General features: G+C 41.8%; 1 protein-coding gene and 1 long non-coding RNA gene across 3 annotated transcripts in view; one reads left to right on the top strand and one right to left on the bottom strand.

Annotated features, from left to right (window-relative positions):
* The window catches only part of LOC146892452 (uncharacterized), a 39387-nt gene extending 34481 nt beyond the window's left edge, over positions 1–4906 (top strand). For both annotated transcript variants that reach the window (XR_015004494.2, XR_015004493.2), the window contains 2 exons: positions 3035–3189; positions 4109–4906. This is a non-coding gene — a long non-coding RNA (uncharacterized LOC146892452). The remainder of the gene's footprint in view (positions 1–3034; positions 3190–4108) is intronic.
* Slc26a4 (solute carrier family 26 member 4) overlaps positions 1–20222 on the bottom strand; it is a 40371-nt gene that overhangs the window by 11063 nt on the left and 9086 nt on the right. Inside the window, exons 6-14 of the mRNA XM_048415829.3 lie at positions 14190–14342; positions 13998–14080; positions 11118–11265; positions 9844–9957; positions 5505–5582; positions 5280–5375; positions 4942–5048; positions 2833–2902; positions 920–1012 (exon numbers count right to left, since the gene is read on the bottom strand). Of these exons, the coding sequence (XP_048271786.2) occupies positions 920–1012; positions 2833–2902; positions 4942–5048; positions 5280–5375; positions 5505–5582; positions 9844–9957; positions 11118–11265; positions 13998–14080; positions 14190–14342 (942 nt within the window). The remainder of the gene's footprint in view (positions 1–919; positions 1013–2832; positions 2903–4941; positions 5049–5279; positions 5376–5504; positions 5583–9843; positions 9958–11117; positions 11266–13997; positions 14081–14189; positions 14343–20222) is intronic.

Below are 20222 nucleotides of genomic sequence, written 5' to 3'. Positions count from 1 at the left end.
CCTGAGTTGCTTTTGGTCGTGATGTTTTATCTCGACAATAAACACCTAAGAGAGATCTAATATCTACAACTAAAACTTCTTTTATTAACTTTCTTTTAAAAATATTTTGTTCATGTGTGTGTGTGCTGGGGCCCAGAAGGGATCCCAGATCCCTGGGTGCTGTATTTATGAGCCACTTGATATGGGTGCAGAATCCAAACTCCTTTCCTCTGGTAGGTCAGGAAATATTCTTAACAGCTGAGTTGTCTTTCAGTCCCTCTTCTATTTTTTAAACATTTAAAACTATTTCTTAAACTAATAAACTAATACATGTCAACAAAATGCATATTTTATGAATGAAACTATTTTTAAAAAAAATTCCTCAAGACATAGTATTGTTTTGAACAGCTGTATCTATCTGGGAAAAGCTGCTGGATTCTCTTACCTGCCTCTGCTGGAGCAACCTGTTCACAGAGCCTCTGGAACTCAGCAAGTCCTTCCTGCATGCCTCAGACCCAACTCCAAATCCCTGTCTGTCTACCTCCCCTCCCCTTCCTCCCCCTCTCCTCCTCTTCCTTCCCATCCCTTCCGTCCTCTCCCCTCCTCTCCCATATTGTAGGTTATTTGGAGCATAGGTGTTATTATATAGCTGTCTTTTCATTATTTATTTTCCTTTTGTGAGAGACTAGGTCTAAGTCTGTAGCCCTCGCTAGCCTAGAACTCATTATGTAAACCAGGCTGGCCTCAGATTTACAGCAATCCTCAGCCTCTTTAATGCTGGGATTACAAGTATGTATTCACGCCATGCCACAACAGAGTTTTTAATGCCCACACACAAAAAACAAGCCTAAGGCCTTATTCTTAGTTGGTCCCAATAAACAAATGAAATCTGAAAATAAGTAAAAAAAAAAAATCAAACTTCTCAGAATAAAATACTTACTGTGGACTTGACACATTTTTTAAAACCATCGACATTGCCATAAAAGATGGGGCTAGAAAATCTCAGGATCTTCACTCCTTCGGGCTCTTCAAGCTGGCGGTTTCAAAAAGGAGGAGAGAGGGAGCGAGAGAAGAGAGAATTGAGGGAGTGGAGGGAGGGAGGGAGAGAAGAGAGGATCCAGGGAGGGGAGGGAGGGAGGGAGGGACGGAGAGGTTAAACAAATCTACACCTCAGGTCTTCTCCTGAAGTTCTGCCTGTTGTGGTGAAATGGTAACTCGCGAGCTGGCCAGTAGCACTGCTGGCTTCTCTCAGATGGGGAGTCAGGAGATAAGGAGATGCCCAGAACCAGGAGCCATGGAATCAGAGTCAGAATCAGACTCCATAGGCAGGGTCTGCTGCTGCGCAGATGAACAGAGCTGTTCTAAAGGCAATGTAGCTCCAGCCTCCACTACTGACAATTTTGCTAAATTAATTAATTTTGCTAAAACTCTTTGGCACGGGATAGGGTGGGGAGTTACCAAAGAGATCTGGATGGGGGGGGGGGGTTCAGAAACTTTGCCATGCCCTGTTTTTTGTTTGTTTGTACCCTAACACAGAGTGGCTGCTCCAAGAGTGAACCCCACAGATCCAGTCTTCTAGTTCTAAGCAGTCACAGATCTTAGTCCACGCTTTGACTCTGAGAACACCTTCATGCCGGAAGATTGACTGACTTGGGCAAGTCTTGCCAAGATGGAGCTTAGAATCTGGAGCTCCCAAACTCGAGCTACGTTGCCCTGTTAAATCACACAGCTGAACTGTGGAGCCGAGTGCCTGTCTTCTTTACAGTCCTGTGCTTCTGAAGGCACGCTGCTCTGTTACGGTGGCATATTTTATATGAAGCACCTGAACTAGTGCTTCAGCTCTCCATGATGCTTGACTGAACATTTACAGAATGGTTATGGAAGTAAACTAAATAACAGTCATAGAATTCCAGCTTGAATATACAGTAATCTTTTTTTTGTTTTGTTTTGTTTTGTTTTTTTGGAGACAGGGTCTCTTTATGGAGTCCTAACTGTCCTGGACCTCACTATGTAGACCAGGCTAGCCTCAAACTCAGAGATCTATCTGCCTCTGCCTTCAGAGTGAGGGGACTAAAGGTGTGTACCACCGCCCAGCTGTATCCCCCTTTTAAAGGTAGTTTTGTGAGTTGTTTGTTTGTTTGTTTGGTTTTTCAGGACAAGGTTTCTCTGTGTAACAATCTTGGCTGTAATGGAACTCATTTTGTAGATCAGACTGGCCTTGAACTCATAGAGATCTGCCTGCCTCTGCCTCCCAAATGCTGGGATTAAAGGCATGTTCTAAAAATTTGTAGAACAAATTTGTATTTTTTCCTTCTGCTTTTGCTTCTTTGTTTCTCCCAGCAGCCACTAACAGTTTTGTTTGTGAGAAGCATCTGACCATCATTGTGATGCATAGTTTGTTTTTCATTTCCTGGTTCATATATTATTTCTATCAATTCCAATGATTTAAAAAATATATCAAATAAAACTTTGGTGAGTAAGAGCTGGGAAGATCTCTTGTTAAAGCTGAATAAAGAAATCTTACAGAGACTTCAGGTCATTTCATAAAGGTTATGGATTACAGACAGAACTATAACTTTTATTAAATGCTGGAAATAATCTAATTGCCTGTTATATTTAGTCCCTCATGATTCTCCCTCATTTAACACCAAAATTTAACTAGTATGGTCAGAATTTCTGTAATTGATATTAAAAACAGGCACAAGTTTTCAAGTCGTTCTCAGTGTGCTGATGAACTTTCCCAACAGACATCTTCTTGGCTTGCACCTAGCAGGCTAAAAGAGAAATCTGGTGACTCCTTGAATTCCAGGCTAGCAAGCCCTCCTGTGACAAGTGTTTTACAAAGGCACTTACGTTTTTGTAATGTGTGACACTTTTATAGATGTCTGTGCTGGGGACACTTCCAAGGCCGTTCCATGATGGGCTGCAAGAAGGAAAAGGAACATCAGCAGTTTTTCTCTTGCAACAGTCACCTTTTCAACTAAAAAGTTAAAAAGAAATAACAGCTATGAAAGAGAACATCATTCTGGTGCTTTGGACTCTGTCTTTATTGCAGATGACATTTTCCTGTCTCTAACTCTGAAATGAACAGCTGGTGTTTGCGTGGAACTGAAGGAAGAGGAAGTAGCCGAGCAGCTTCGGATGGCTGGGGGATAATGAGCCCTCTCTGTGCAGAGCGATTATAGGGGAAGTGCCAAGCTTGCTCACATGGTAAATCGTCTGGAAGCCCGACCGTAACTCTGAATGACCAGCATGGTTATCTTCATTTTTATTAGTTCTAAAATGGTGTTCCAGGGAGTTAGAGACAGACACACACTGAGTATAGGACACATAGCCTTCATCTTTAACATATAGGTCTGTGGTTTCTTCTACTTTGTGACTTACAGCAACCTCCTGATGGAGTATGGTATCTACAAGAGATTAGATTAGTCTCTTGTTTTAGAAACAGCAGCAGGGTGAAATGAGTTCTGCCTGCTGACCAGACCGCTGATTTCCTGTTCTGGGTGCGATCAGATAAACTCCATGTTTCTCCAACTGTGACTGGCAACATATGCTGAATGCAGCCCCTGGAGAAGGACTGTCTGTTTGAGGGCCACGCTGAATGCTGTCCCTGGATAAGGATTGTCTGTCTGAGGCTCTTTCAGTATTATGCTCTCTGGATACAGATTATAATTACTGGAAATTAAAAACTGTGAAGGGTGCTGCTTTTCATTGGGTAGGATCCTGTTTACCAAACCAGCAACTAAATCATACCACCAAGTTTTCCCTTGGTTCACAACACTGAGCTCATTTTTAAGTTAAGCATGTCAGTTATTCTTTCTCTCAAAAAAGTAAAAACATCTTTCTCGAGCAGACTCAAAACAACAGTACACGGAGCACACACTCAACACAGGAGGCAATGTCGTCTACGGTTTCTTCTCTGTTCCCTAGAAGAAAACTGGGCCCTCTGGAAGCTGATGAACCTTTTCATCACCCTGTGCTCTTAGGGTGCTGAGGCAGACAGCCACAGGCTTTTCAAGAAGACACCACCATGCCAGGGGAGGGAGGGAGGGCAGAGGAAGGGCGGGTGGAATAGGAGACATGAACCCATGCTAAGCTAAAGATATCTATGTTGGTGTTTTTTTTCCAGGTGTCTTCTTCCATCACTGCCAAATCACAGGCAGAGAAGAAGCCAGATGTCTAGAAAGGCAAGGAAAAACTGAAGGAGAGGGCAGCTGTGTTTCCCCAAGCCCAGGTGGACACATAACGAACCCCAAAGTCAGAACAAAACCATCACCACCACAAACAATCTGCCTTTAGCTTGCTTCACCTGTCCTCATAGGCTGTTCCACTGTATGACTCAGAGCTCTCCTGCTCCCACCGAGCATATGAACTAATCTTATTTACTTCACATAATTGTGCGTGTGCCTCATTTGTCAGATTTGAATGAATCCTGGCTGTAATAACCATTTTTAAAGTTCTCAGTTACATAACGAGTTACTAGCTTCAAAAAAAAAGTAAAACAGGTTAGAATATATTGAGGAGTTGGCCTGTTGTTTCATGCTGGTGCCCAGAGCCTCTAATATTCACCCAATTTAAAAATGATTTAGACAAAGCAAACTCAGTCTTTGGCTGATCTAGGTATCCCCCACTTTAGCACAGCCAAAGGAGAGCAGAGTGGACCATATGAGTGAGGACATAGATTCAGAGGTGAGCGTATTGGGATTTGTCTGCCAATTAGTAACTGTAAGCTTTAAAAAAGACCTTTAAATTTTCTGAGCTTAAACTTTCTCACCTGTAGAGTAAGACTAATCAGAGCTATTCCGCATCGTAAAGTGCTGTGTGTATGCATCATACAATCACTCAACGTATAATTTTTATAAAAAGTAGTGTCTGTATGTTTATGAAAATAAGCTAGAAAAATTCAGGCTGTGCTGTCTGTGAGATACCTGTTTTTTGGTTTGTTTGTTTGTTTGTACTTACAACTGAACTCTCAGGACCACAGTCAGTAGTCCAAATAAAAGGCCAGCTAGCAAACCCAGGTCCAGCCCCAGAATGATGGACATTACGCAGGTAAACACCCAGATAACCTAGAAGGGAATGGAAATGAAAAGAATTACATTTCATTACAAAGAATAACAGTCAAGTGATTGGAAACAAACTGTCCCAGAGGTCTAGGACTGTCACACAGAAGACACCGAGGTTCTAGTTTCTCGATATTACTCTAATTCTGCTTTAGGATTCCAAAAGTTCAGGCTAGCCTTAGATAGGGCATAAGGACCGAGCTCTATTTAAAGACAGATATATGGAGGGTCACTTACAGCATCGGTCTTATTCTGCCTCCACAGACAAGGAACGTCACACACCTGCATGAACATCCCTTTCAGGTTAGCAATGACGACCGCTGCCAGGACAGACTGCACAGAGAGAACAAAGGCTGGGTTATTCAAGACAATGGTTTCCATGTGTTGGTTTCTAATCTCCCACTCTTTCCCTGATAGCAGTCTGGTGAACAGGAATTGGTGCACAGAAAAGCAGGGTTTTACCTTCTGCACAGGTTCCAGAAGCTTCCCCAGGGCAACAATGGTGATCAATACAATCAGAGCTGAGGTGATGCCAGCAACCTGAAAGATACTTTCCATGAGGTGGACTCACCGTGCTCACCACAGGTGTGCATGGGAATCTGCACACAGACACAGTTACTTCTTCCTCATCTCTCCCTTTCTGCTCAGGATTTAGAAAAATGAGCATTATTTGCTAAGCCCATGCAATATGAAAAAAAAAAAACCAGAGCAATATGTACCCACTATTGCTAAGAAATTAAATAAGACATGAAATGAAGCCTGACAATGTAAGGCGAGTTTGCCTTGGATTTCATTTGAGTGGCTGGTGTCAATGGGAGTGATTTAGGAGGTCATCCTTCTGGTTGTTTGCCATGACATGAGACACAGACCCTCATATTTTGGGGAAAGAATCTTTATGGCATTTATTAAATTTTCCTGCATTGTGGAAGCAGCAGCCATAATGGTTACTCATGTTATATCTGTAGCTCAGAATTGCCATGAAAACCCCTGAGAAAATAAATTAAGCCATCTTATTACAAATCCACAGTGTCACATTGGCATACCACAGCTCCTGTCTCCTCCGACAGTTGTAGGCACAGGTTGCAGACACTGGCTTCAGCAGTGGAGCAATCATGGAGTAAAGGAAGCTCAGAACTTTACCTTCGCTGACAGAAAAAAGCTCTGCTAAGATCCATAAATAGTTAGGAGAGAGGCTGAGGGGGTAGGGCCTATTCCTGGTCTGATCAGTTGGCTTGACCAATGAATTCTTTGCTGAGACATCGTGGGGAATAGCTGAGCAGACTAGAGACTCTGAAACAAAGGAGAAGAGACAGGGAACCAGAAGCAGACCAGTCAGAGAGAGGAAGGGGAGAGACGACTGAGCGCAAGCACTGCACTGCTCAGTGTCCTAGCTAAAGGAAGCAGGAACAGCAAATGTAAGAGGAGAACATTTGTTCCATCTGGCACACTGGCCTTTTATGTTTACACGAGTCAGCCTGGGTAATATCATGAATCAATAGATATTAAAAATCTCACTTTGTAAGCCTAACCTTTTTCTATCATCTTCTGACTCCGGGGTCCAGGTTCCCAGCACCAAGGTGAACAGTTCCCTCTTTTGTCTGAGAAACTAGTATCCTCCTCCCTCCCTCCGTTCCCTACACTCCTCCCTCGTCCTCCCTTCAGGTCCTCCTCCTGTTACCTGATCTGTATTCATTGAGCCACTTTCATCTAGGCTCTAGGGATTGATAAGAGGTATATTTGGAGACAGAGAAAACTGTCCACACAACTTGGGAGGAGATTCACCATTCACCAAAGATGTATGATAGTAAGTCTCTAATTATAGAGCCAAGACTAACTTTGATCACAATATTGAAACCTATAAGGGATTAGTTACTTGAATTTAGCGATTTGTAGGAAAAACGTAGATTTTATATCTTCGAGAAGATTCAATTACTGGCAAGTTAATTATTGTTAAGAGAAAGAGTAATTAGAGCTATAGAGTAATTTGTATTAATTACTGCTCTATGAGCCAGCAGAAGTCAGAGCAGGGGTGAGAAAAAGGACAGAAAGGAAGGTTCAGCTATCCAAAGCCTACAGTTAAACACAGCCAAAGTCTATCAACACTCATTCTTCTATTTGCTCTTCAGCATCTGTATGTTTGGTGCTGCTCAGGTGCCAGGCCCAGCACACATGTTAAGTGGTCATTCCTCCCTCAAAGTGCAGAATAATCTGCATTTAGTAGTCAGTGTGTGCTGGGGCTTTGCATTGTCTCATTTAATCCTCACAGGGTCCCTTCGGGGTGGGTATAATTAGTAGCCCCATTCGTGCTAAAGTCGAGGCTCAGGCACAAAATATGAGAACCCGCACAGGAGGACTTGATAGTTTTTTGGTCACAGGTCCCTGGATTTCAGTCCAAGGTCTTAGACTTTTAACCTGAGAACTTAATATGCTTTTCAGTAATTAAATATCAAGCCATTTCTGCTTGTTTCATCCTTCAGTGCTGAACTTCTGGCATCCTTCCCTCCTAAATATAATACAGGCCAGTGTGTGGCAGAGGATATTAGCTTACCAGAACACCATTATCCCTGAGCCCTTTGCCAAGGAGGGCACTTTACACATTATTACTGGGGCAGGCAGCCCATGCCTTGTCTGGGCCTGGAGACAACAGCATGAGAGTGGCCGTGAGCAGCTCAGATCTGGCTGCACCCACGCGGGACTATGTGCCCTGGGGAGCTGGTCAGTGCCTACCGCTCTGGCTGCTGACAGCTTCTGTTATAACAGGCACAGCTTTGAGAAGGCCCCTTGACAAGAGAGCTCTGCTTTGCTTCCTAGTGCTTACTGGGTTCCTTTACCTGTTTCCTCCATGTCAGAAATAACTTCAAAAAGCTTATAAAAAATTCCTCTAAAAATCAAAATTAAATTTTGCTTCCATGTAGTCAAAAAACTGGGAGAGGCCATTTTTAAAAGGAGAGGAAGATCACACATATGTTGTGATGTCGTCTGTACTATGGTGACACCGTCTGAATTGTGGTAATGTCACCCACATTGTAGGGCAGTGATAATGTTGGAGAATTTCTACAGCTCTCCCTGGTGAGTCTCTGCTGGAGTCGTTCTTCTGGTATTTGCTTTCATTTTTATGTCTGTGCTTTAACAAAACCCTTGATGACTGTGTGTGTTTTACAGCAGTTTGGGTTTATTCTACTTCATAGTCTTGGACCTCTTCTTCCTTCCTTCCTTTTTTTCTTTCTTTCTTTTCTAAATAATGTTTTTTTTCCTACAAGCTAAAGCTTGACAGAAATGCAGTCCTGGCCTAAGGCTTGTCTTTGGTCTGCACAGAACTGAGTCTGGTTTCAAGCAGACTCTGAGAATGTTTCCTGGGCTTTCTGACTGGCTTCAGTAGGAATTAGCCAATTTTATGATTACCTTGTGAAAGCAGCAACTAAAGGCCATATTTAAGAGGCAAAATTAAAGCCATACTCAGAACTTCAAGAACAGAAATATTACGAAGGAAGAAATGCCAAAATATTACAACAAAAAAGTCTTGTCTAACAAATTATTGTTCTGTGGGACTAAAAACCTCTAGAGGAAGTTGCTCAGTTTTGAAAAGGAAATATGAATGGGAAGTACAATAACTCGGGGCTGGAGAGAGCTGGGTGGCTAAGAGTACTCACTGGCTGCTCTTCCAGAGTGGATCTACATTCCACTCCCAACACCCACATGGTGGCTCACCGCCATCTGTAACTCCAGTCCCAGGACATCCAATACCCGAGGCCGCTGCACATATGTGGTTCTCAGATACATGTGCAGGTAAACACCCACACATATACATTTAAAAGACAATACTATAGCTAGCAAAGCTATAAAGAACTTCATTTTCCTTCTGTGGTACTGGAGATGGGCCTCGGGGCTCAAACACACAGAGCAAGTGCTCTACACTAAACTGTATCCTCAGCTTCTCCCTTTTCTTTTGAGACAGGGTTCCACATCATTACCACAGATGGTCTCAAATTAATTCTGTAACTGAAACAGAGATATTTTTTTAAATATTTATTTATTTTATTATTATGTATACAACATTCTGTCTGTATGTCTGCAGGCCAGAAGAGGGCACCAGACCTCATTACAGATGGTTGTGAGCCACCATGTGGTTGCTGGGAATTGAACTCAGGACCTTTGGAAGAGCAGGCAATGCTCTTAACCACTGAGCCATCTCTCCAGCCCCCTAGAGATATCTTTACTTGGGTACTTGGGGTCCGTCCTGCCTGGATTGACCAAGCAGCTGAAATTACTGGCCTGTGCTACCAGGCTAAGCATTAGGAAATGGTTTATGTTTTTTTCTTTAAACAAGGCTCTTGTTCTCCCTAGATTACAAACTGATAAACAGTATTATTGTTTATTTACTAATGAGTGTGACTGTCCCTGGTTAACCAGGTGAGTGTAGTTATCAGCCAGGTGAAAACTGACACATAAGGGTTTGGCAATCACAGTTTCAGGATACCATTCATATTGCTTTTTTAAAAGTTTTTTTTTTCTTGATTTTTATTGAGCTCTACATTTTTCTCTGCTCCCCTCCCTGCCTATCCCCTCCCCACTTCAACCCTCCTCCAAGGTCCCCATGCTCCCAATTTACTCAGGAGATCTTGTCTTAAGAAGTCTTTTATAAGGGTTGGCCAAGACAAAGAGAGGAGACCCAAGTTGGATCAGATGAGGAAACATAAGGCCCTCTCTCTGGAAGTTAATTGTCATGTCCAGTACTTATGGAAGCTGCTCCGAGCCACCATCCTTTCCTGTTCCCTGCTCTCAGTGTTATCCTACTGCGTACCTGTGTCTTTCCTCCCGTGCTCTCCTGGACAGCCGTTCGAGACAGAGCAGTGGTGGCCACAAAGCAGGAGAAGAATCCTGAGAAGATATTGCTTATCCCAAAGGCAACAAATTCCTAAGGGAGAGACTGGGTTACAGTGTTGTTGTCAAGAGAATGCTCACCGGACTCTCATCAAGTGGCCATCAGGATATTTGCCATGCAGACCCAGTAACATTAATTCAAGTTCTAGAACCATGCAAAGGTGAAGAGAGAGAGACCTGACTCCACAAAGTTGTCCTCTGACCTCCACACATGTTCTATGGCACACACACATGCACACATCATGTGTATACATACAACAATCATTTTATAAGGGAAATAAATTAATGAGAGTTACTTGGCTACATGGAAAGTTCCTTGTCCAACTTAATAGACAACTTTTATATTGCTTTTGACCTGACTGGACTAGCACTTTTAATTAGTGCTTGTGACAGATATTTTGTGTCAACTTGACACAAGTCAGAATCATTTTGGAAGAAAAAACCTCATTTGAGAAAATATCCCTACCAGATTGGCCTGTGACTGAACATCTAAAGCATCTCTCTCTCTCTCTCTCTCTCTCTCTCTCTCTTTCCTTTCTTTCTTTTGGGGGAGGGGGTTCTAGACAAGGTTTCTCTGTGTAGCTCTGACTGTCCTGGAACTAGCTCTGTAAACAAGACTGGCCTTGAACTCAGAGATCCCCATCTTTACCTCCCAAGAGCTGTGATTAAAGGTGTGCACCGCTAGTGCCCAGCTTGTAAGGCATTTTCTTGATTAATGATTAATTGAAGGGCTCAGCTTACCATAGCAGTGACACCCCTGGGCTGGTGGTCCTGGGTGCTATAAGAAAGTAAGCTAAGCAAATCATGGGGAGCAAACTAGTAAACCACACTCTTCTATGGCCTCTGCGTCAATCAGTTCCTCTCTCCTGCCTTGAGTTCCTGCCCTGACTTCCCTGGATGATAGACTGCAAGCTATAAACTGAAATAAAGCCCTTTCCTCCTCAGGTTGCTTTTGATCATGATGTTTTATCAAAGCAATAGAAACCCTGACCAAGACAGTGTTACTTTAGCTTACTTCTTAAGAAGCAAGGTGACTTAGCTTGCAAATTTCAAGTACAGGAGAGAAAACAACTCAATAAAGGCCAGTGAAAGAAGCCACCAGTTTCCTTAGGTGATACCAAAATTTCCCCCAGTTGGGTTTCCTTTTCTTGCTTTTAGTCTTATAAACTCAGCTCAACAAATAGGTGACCATACCTGGTTTCCGTCGATGAGATAATCATACTTGGCGCCATAGACTTTTCCTACAGACACTGCAATAGCATAAGCCACCACAGCAATGGAAAAGGATGCAGCCAGCATGTCGGAAAACAGGCCCACAGATGGAAGTGCAGGAGGCAAGAACCTAGTAAGTGAAAAACTGCTGTGAAGGTTTGACAGCTTTTCCCCAACCTTACCAAATGCTGTGTCCACTCAGTCACATGATACACGCAGAAGGACGTGGCCCAAGGAAACAAAAGCACATGAGATGCGTAAGAAGGAACATCTGCTTTTCTGGTTTTTAACCAGAAGATAGTGCTAGGTCACCGGCTGCTTGAAAGTGTTTTTGTTTTTATGCGTCTAACATGAAAAAATCTGTCACTATGGGTCCACGCCACTGCACATGTAAAATTTTTCCTCATACAATTTCACATTCAAAGTCTTTGGTGATACAGGAGATTCTAGGTATATTATAAAGTTTAGTCTGTGTGAAAAGATGTCAGTTCTGTTGAAAAGAAAGAATATATGATACTGAAAGAACTCAGCTAAAAATTCTAAAGAGCATGACATTTAAAAATCTTAATTTTAAGAAGAAAAAGAACCCTCATCCCACATTAAGTTTATGCAATTATAATCATCCTGCACAGTCACTAAAATGTTAAAACAATGATTGTGTGTTCACAGATTGTTTAACAAAACTAGAAAGATATAAACACAATTATGAGATTTCTCCCTACATTTAAAAGTTTGGAGGAAGAGCTTCATTTACCTATAGAATGTCCATATAGTACAATCCCAAAAGTCCCCAGTCATTAAAACAAATCCCTCCACCTGTGTATCTTATAATTAAATAAAGATAAAATGGGAGTGGGAGTTGTAGAGACACACAGCAGAGAAGTTCCGAGTTAGTGACTTCAGAGTAGTCGCAAACCTGTCTCTCTCCTTTTGATGAGAACCGCAACTTGGAAGGGAGAAATGAGTGGCTTGAAGTTTTAGTGGGTCCATGTTGGAGACTCTGCTGCTGTGAAGACTTGTCCCCAGCAGGATTAATTTTCAGACTTATCCTCCATCCCTTCTCCTATCCTATGTGTAGGCCCCAGAATAGAACCCAACCGCAGTCAGCGTGTTAGAAACAACACACTTGACTGACGCAGTATCAAGTCACCTGCTAGTCTAGATTTCGTCTTAGATCTCACTTAATAGGATGCTTCCAAAACCCAGGGAAGTTTACTTCAGGTAACTAGTGCTCTATCAAAGCTAAACCCTGAAAAGGTTTTAGTTTTGATCGCAGTGGGATGCTCACTGGCTCCATGACTGTAGCGTTCTCCAAATATTAGCCAATCCTTAATTACTGGGGTTTAAAATTGTGAGGTATGAAGTCAAAGGACTTCAGTCATTGAGTGACTTTATGACTTTGGGCATGTAGTATAAACTTAATAGATTGTTTCATTGGCTGCCATAGGATGACTGTGCCATCTTCACATAAAATTTAATGAGATATTATAGTGTAACTAGTTAGTTCCTTGTTACTAGTGGTGCTCAGCCTAATCTGGAAGAACCTAAACCCACAGCAAGCACTGGAGCAGGGACTCACGGGGCAGGCATGTGATGTCGTCCATCTCTGGCCTGGGAAGGAGATTTGCATTTACACATTTCTACATAAGCATCTGTGACTACAAAACAACTGAGTCTTTAGGGTGGAGATTCCGCAGCTCAAGTTTCATTGCAACTTCCTTCATTGCTTTTCTTCCAGTCTTAGCCTTTACCACCTAAATGTTGATCTTCTACTGTAAAATTTCTCAAAGTTACCTGATCAGAAGAGTCATTTGAGACACTTTTGAAAAAGAATCGCTTCCAGGCCTTCTCCAAGCAGTCTGAATACATAGGTTTGAGGTGTGAAGCAGGAATTTGTGATAAAACAGGTCAAGGATGTTACCAAAGGGACATTTCTAACACTTGAATGGGTAATGTGCAATATGAGCTTTGTGAACCAGTTGTTTTTTAGATATCTTTAAATTGGTATTAGAAAAGCTGTAAGATTTTTACTCAAATGGGACCATTTGCTGTGGAAGCACTGAGGAGACCCTGTTGCAAGCATAGAAAATCTAGGACAACACAGGCTACCATTAACTGAAAGGAAGAGAAACGACCGCTCATCGACTGACCCCAAGCCTACTTACAAATGGTGTAGTCAATATTATAGATGTGGTGAATATGTAGGCTTCCTCTTAACTGTAGTGTGAGTTACTTCATCTGTTCTGCATTTTTTATGAGAGTGCTCAGTGGCATTTCACAAGCTTGAGTTGAGGCTTCAGCTGTGTGATTACCCATGTCTTACAGAAGAACTTTCCCAGGGCCACATGAGCTGACCGTGACAGAGATGGATTAAGGACCTTGGCCTTGTACTCTTTTAATTCACAAAATGTCCAAATATATGTGAAATTTACATGAAAATAATGAAACTTATTTATGGGTATGAAAGATAGTATTTTTATGTGTGATTGATTACATGGTAGGGAATTTAAGCCAAACAGCCTAGATTCCTTAAACAAATTGTTCATAATGCAATCAATGCTAATTGTGATTATGCTCCTATTACACTATAAGTATACACACATATTTTAATCAGGAGTCTGGTACTGAGTGTACATGTCCTGTCACACTGTAAGAAAATGGAGCATGTATGATTTGCGTTTATCAACCAGCCTGAACTGATCTCCAAATGCACTGTTCATCTGATGCTTTGTGCACATGGTATTTCTTCAAGATCCCACAAAAGAAAGACTATCGGTGAAGCGAAACTGGCAATAAAAAGTTTCATTTAAACAAGCACTACCTTAGTTTATTGGTGCTATCTGAGAGGAATGCCACACTCACCCACTTGGGATGGACTTCACAATGCCAGCATTGTAATTTTTTTCCAAGTCGGCCCCATAGGAAATGGCACTGGCAATTATTGTCTGAAATAAAAGAAATAAATGGGAAAAAAAACCAACTCCATTAACTTTAACAATTGCTTGCTTGTCAACCTAATTAGTGCTGAATTTTATAACCATATAGTCTACTTACCACAATCACTTCTATAGGAATAGGAACTGGGATTTTGTGTTTAAATCGGTCATTTAATTCCTTAACAGCCATACAGATGATGATGGTAAGTAATCCAGCAATGAAATCCGCAATATTGGTGTCACCGATGTTCTGAAAAGTCTCAATTAGTGTCTGTAAAGAGAACATGGGTGTATATGACATATGCTATACAGACACATACATAGAAGCAATTCTCCCACATGAACAGTCATGGCACACCAAATGGCATATGTGAGTCTTATGCAAAAAAAAAATCTTAACTATAGGACAGGCAAGATGGCTCAGTGGGTTAAAAAAGATCTGGGTCCCATCCTCAGAAACCGTATGAACGAAGGAAAAACCCGACTCCTGAAAACTGTTCTCTGACCTCCATACCTTTTTTGTAGCACACTTGAAAATACACATGTACATATATACAAATAATTAAGTTATTATTTGAAATTCATAAAAATATGTTGTCTAATACAAGGACCACTAAGCAATAAAATTTCTAAAATACACATTTGCATAAATAATATAAAACTATTATTAAAATTATAAAAATATTGACTAATACAAGGAGCATTGAGAACATGTAATTTCTAACACACACGTGTACACAGAGCTACTAATTGTGATTAACTTGGAGAAGTGATTTTTACATTCTTGTGCTTGTCTATTTTTTAGGGTAAAATGGAGAATTTTTCAAGGAAAACTGTGGAATGCTATCTTTTACTTACAGAAAAATAAATCAAATTTATGTCTTAAGGAGGTTGTACAGGTGTTATTCAGAGGTCTAAATATAAAGAGTGTTGCTGAAACCAAAGTCGGACAAACTGAAAGGTCTAGTTACTTTTCTTTGGTCCCAGTCAACATCCTAAGCAATGTTCTTACCCCAACCTGAATGATGCAGAATACAGCAACAAAAACCTCCAAAAAGTGTTCCAGACGAAAATCCAAGTGGTACTGATAACTATTCTATGGCACATTAAAACCACTGAATGGGTACACAGGCCAAGTGTATATTGTTTAGAAATTATCTTAATGCTAAAAGTTGTTCTCTCCAAGTGACAGAGAAGCCAGCTCAAGGAAACTCATTTTGTTTTGTAAACACAAGGACTCTGGGAAACCATAGTCTTCTTCAAGGGTGTCAGTAGGGAGACTTCCAGGCAGAACAGTGGCATCTTTGTTCTTTTGCGCTTCTCAGGTAAGTCATGTCTCAGGGAGGCGTCTCTCAATTCTGTGAGACAAGTCATGCCAGTGACTACTTTGCTTTGAATGAGCCTGTTTATAGTTAGGTTTTAATTTGACGTAAAGGAATGGTGCATTTGAGGAGTTAAAACATGTATCTTGGTTTATTTTTACAGATAAATGAAATACTGTAAATAATTATTACGATAATCTGGTGTCGGGCGTATAAGGAACATCAATTCATTTTGCCAGCAGCCTCACCTGTCTGGGGTGCTTCCAGGAGTAAGGAGCTGGGGAGATTTTTCCAAACAAAATTTATCTCAGCAAGTTTTGGGGCTAGAACTTAGGCATTTAACTTAGAGGAAGCCTTTTCAACTTTCTCTTTGAGAGCATTTTTGCTCTTACCTTAAACTCAATATGTCAAGTTAATTCTGCTTTCCAGAGACAGTTAGCATTGTTAAAGACAGAAATATTGGGCAACAAGATGAAACAGGTGGCCGTGGAATGAAAGAAAAACTCGGAGAAATACTACCACAGCAAAACCCCAGGGTTTCTCACACAGGAGGCAACAATCCTGTCACCTCCCCAGAGGCTATTGCTGTTTTGGCCAGTTGCCTCTTTATATTATCAACTTTCTTTTTTAAAAAAAATACTTTATCAATTATTTGAGAAATTTATACTGATTTTGATCATACTCATCCCACCCCCAAATCTTCTCAGATCGACTTCCACATCCCTATCCACCCAATTTTGTATTATTTCCCAACCCCAACTGTGTTGCACAAATACTCTTTGGTGTGGGGCCTGCCCTTATATAATCAAGTTTCTAATGAGAACTCTTAACAATTCATGAGCTAGTTATAATGTTTTGACTGCTTATACAACGGAGGTTTACTTTTCAACTTGAAACAGGAAAGTTAATTTGGAAATCATTTGTTTGACTACAATCCTAGCACTCGGAAGGCAGAGGCAGGAGACTCTTGAGTTCAAACCCTGCCTGGACTGACTCACTGACTCTTTACAATAGAGTAAACAGAGAGTTCAGGAGCAGCCTGTTGAAAACCTCTCTCCCTCTCCCTCTTTCCCTTTCCCTCTCTCCTTCTCTCCCTTCCCCTCTCTCCCTCCCTCTCTCTCTCTCTCTTTCCCCCTCCCTTTCTTCCTCCCTCCCCCCATTTGGACTGACTATCTTGATTACAAAAATATTTCATTTTACAAAAATCACTGCCGGGGCTGGGGAAATGGCTCAGTCAATGTAGTGTCTGACACTCAAATATAAACCTCTGAGTTCAGACTCTCAGTACTCAGATAGAAAACTGAGTGCTGCAATGCCTGTCTGGAATCCAGCACCAGGGAAGTTGAGGTAGGTGGGTCCCTGGAGCTCATTGACCAGGCAGCCTAGGCAAATGGATGAATTCAGTGAGAAACCCAGTCTCTAAAAACAAGGTGGACAGCAATCCAGGAAGACACTTGACATGAGCCTCGGCCTCTACACGTGTGCAAACATGAATTTGTGCACACACTCACATGAATACACACCCACACACACATTTTAAAAATATATTTTTAATTACTCCATGATTCTTATTTAATTTTTGAAAGTTGTCTTAGTTTGGTTTCTGGTACTGTATTAAAATGTTCTGAGCAAAAGCTACTTGGGAAGGAAAAAGTTTGTTTGGCTTCCAGGTCCACCATTGGGGGAAGCCAAGGCAGAGACTGACGTAGAAACCACCGAGGAACACTGCTTATTGGCTTGCTCAGCTTGCTCTCTTACACAATCGGGACCACATACCTGCCCAGGAATGGTTTCCCCTACAGTAGGCTGTGCCCTCACATACCCTCACAGTTTAAAGAAGAAAATTCCTCAGTGGAGGCTCCTTCTTCCTGGGTGACTCGAGTTTGTTCCAAATAGGCAAAAAGTAGCACAGAAATTAATTAAACCTTTGAATAAAAAGATTCTCTGGGGGCTAGAAAGATGGCTCAGAGGTTAAGAACACTGACTGCTGTACCAGAGGATTGGGTTTGATTTCCAACACCCACATGTGACTTAAAAAACATCTGTAACTTGACCTAACATAGAACTCTCAACAGAGAAATCAAAAATGGCTGAAAGATGCTTAGGGAAATGCTCAGCATCCTTAGCCATTAGAGAAATGCAGATCAACAACTCTGAGATTCCATCTTATACCTGTAAGAATGGCCAACATCAAAAACACTGATGACAACTTATGCAGGAGAAGATGTGGGATAAAGGGAACACTCCTGCTTTGCTGGTGGGAATGCAAGCTGGTACAGCCCCTTTGGATGTCAGTGTGGTGATTTCTCAGAAAATTAGGAAACAACATTCTCAAGACCCAGCAATACCACTTTTGGGTATATATCCAAAGGATGCTCAATCGTACCACAAGGACATGTGCTTAGCTATGTTCATAGCAGCATTGTTTGTCATAGCCAGAACCTGGAAACAACCTAAATGCCCCTCGACCAAAGAATGAATAAGGAAAATGTGGTATATTTACACAATGGAGTACTACACAGCAGAAAAAATAGCGACATCTTAAATTTTGCAGGCAAATGGATGGAGCTAGAAAACATTATTTTGAGTGAGGTAACCCAGACCCAGAAAGACAATTATTATATGTACTCACTTATAGGTGGTTTTTAAACATGAAGCAAAGAAAGCCAGCCTACAAATCACAATCCCAGAGAACATAGACAACCATAAGGCCTCTAAGAGAGACATACAAGGTTCTAATCTACATGAGAAGTAGAAAATAGAAAAAGACAAGATCTCCTGAGTAAATTGAGAGCATGGGGACTTTGGGAGAGGGTTGAAGGGGAGGGGAGAGGCAGGGAGGGGAACAGAGAAAAATGTAGAGCTCAATAAAAATCAATTAAAAAAAACAACTAAGAACTAAGACAGGCTCCAAAGCTACAGAGAAATTCTGTCTCAAAAAACAAAAGGTATATGATACTTACCAATTTAGACTTTAAGAATAATACCTAACAGGAAAAGAGTCACATAATATTTTTTTGTTTAAGCCTATTTTTGACTTTAGTATTTCACTTTGCCCCTGACAAATTGGGAGTAATTTGTAGCTAATTTCTTTATAAACATAGACTAGAAGAACCAACTCCCCCGTTTACAGAGGTCCAACAACTGCCGAGGCTCCAAAAGTCGGCCTCAGCTTCCAGAGAGCTGCTTGGATCCAGGTCTAGCAGTCCCTGCAGGAGGAAGCATGCGCTGTCTGGAAGAGATGTGTGTGTTTGCGGTGCAGTCAGAGTGCTTGAATGTGGAGTAAACAGTGTTTGACCCTCACTTGGTATTATTGAATAGGTGACGTGAATGAGTAAAAATGAAGGAATAAATCAAGAGTTGATAAAGTGTAAAAACAAGATGTGTCAGGGATGCAAAAGTAACAGAACCTGTGTCAGAAAAGGGAAGTCTGGCAGCACTGAGAATAATTTCTGAGGGCCAGGGGTTGGGGGAAGACTCGATAGGGAAAGGTGCTATCCATGCAAGCCTGCCAACCTGGGTCTGACTCCAGAACTCCCATGAAAGTCTGGCTGTGGTGACAAGTATCCCAGATACTGAGATGGGAGACACGGGCAAGACACTCCCCCAGAAGCTCAGGAGCCAGCTGCCTGGAGTGTGCAACTCACCCACAAAATCAACAAGGTGCGAGGTAAGAACTAACTTCTAAAAGTTGTTTTCTGAGCTCTCTGTGGCCCCAGTGTCGGGCATGCATACAAAGTAATTGAATAAGAACTGATGATCATGGGGGAAAAAAAGCAAAAATGATTTTAAAAAAACATGCTGAATCAAAAAATAACCTGTGTTGGGCCCCAGAGGTGAGTCTATTTGCTATTATTCTGCTAAGCAGACAGACCACCAAACTGCCTTCTGGATTCGTCTCTATGCCAATAGAATGGGACGGCTTCAAGACCTCATCAGAGAAACCTCTTTGTGCAGTGCACAGTGGTTAACTCGGAAACTCACAATTGATGAAAGAGCAGAGAATGAGAGTCAGTAGAGTGCTCAGCTGAAAATGGGGTGTCTTTATCACCATCTCCCGAAGGCTCAGTGACTATTACAGAAAAGGGCAGGAAGATTTGAGGAGGCGGAACTCAGGGAGTGAAATAGTGTCTTCTAGAAGTAACAGCACCACCGACTCCTGAACTCAGGGCAGCTGTGGTTGCTTGCATAAGCCTTACACATTTATGTCGGTCAGAATCCTGGCATGAAGTGGGGAGCTCAGGATTCCTCACCCTTGGCTGAGAGGCTACTGACAGCAGATGGATCCTGAAAGAGAGTTTGGAACCACCATGCGGTGCTGGGAATGAAACCAGAGCTTCTTAGAAAAAACAAAACAAAACAACAACAACGCAGGACCACACAATATTCAACATATTCAAGGCCACAGAAGTAGAAAGTAGTCGAAACAAGACTCTAACTCCAGTCTGTTGGTGTTATGTTATGACTACTCTCTCCATCTACTCTGTTAGCCTAGAGTACAGTCTGCAGCGAGCGAGCGCTTGGGTAGCATTTGCACCGAGTAATGAGGAATTATGGCACTGAGACTAAAAACCTTTTACAACCTTGCTCTTTCATAGCTGTGTATGGCTATATAATGTTTTCAGATGCTACTTTTTTAATCTTTTAGCTCAGGCTGACTTCAAACCACTGTGTAGATGAAGATGGCTCAGAACTTCTGATCTTCCTGCCTTTATCTCTCTAATTTAGGATTATAGGCGTGCGTCCTGTGATGGGGGTTGAACCTAGGGCTTCACGTGTATTTGGCAAGCACTCTATCAACTGAGCTACATGCCCAGTTCCTGGGGGTT

This window comes from Myodes glareolus, chromosome 11, assembly GCF_982192425.1.
Source record: "Myodes glareolus chromosome 11, mMyoGla1.1, whole genome shotgun sequence".
In the NCBI taxonomy this organism is placed as follows: domain Eukaryota; kingdom Metazoa; phylum Chordata; class Mammalia; order Rodentia; family Cricetidae; genus Myodes; species Myodes glareolus.
The sequence above is the reverse complement of the archived record's forward strand: the minus strand, read 5'-3'. Positions and strand labels throughout refer to the sequence as shown.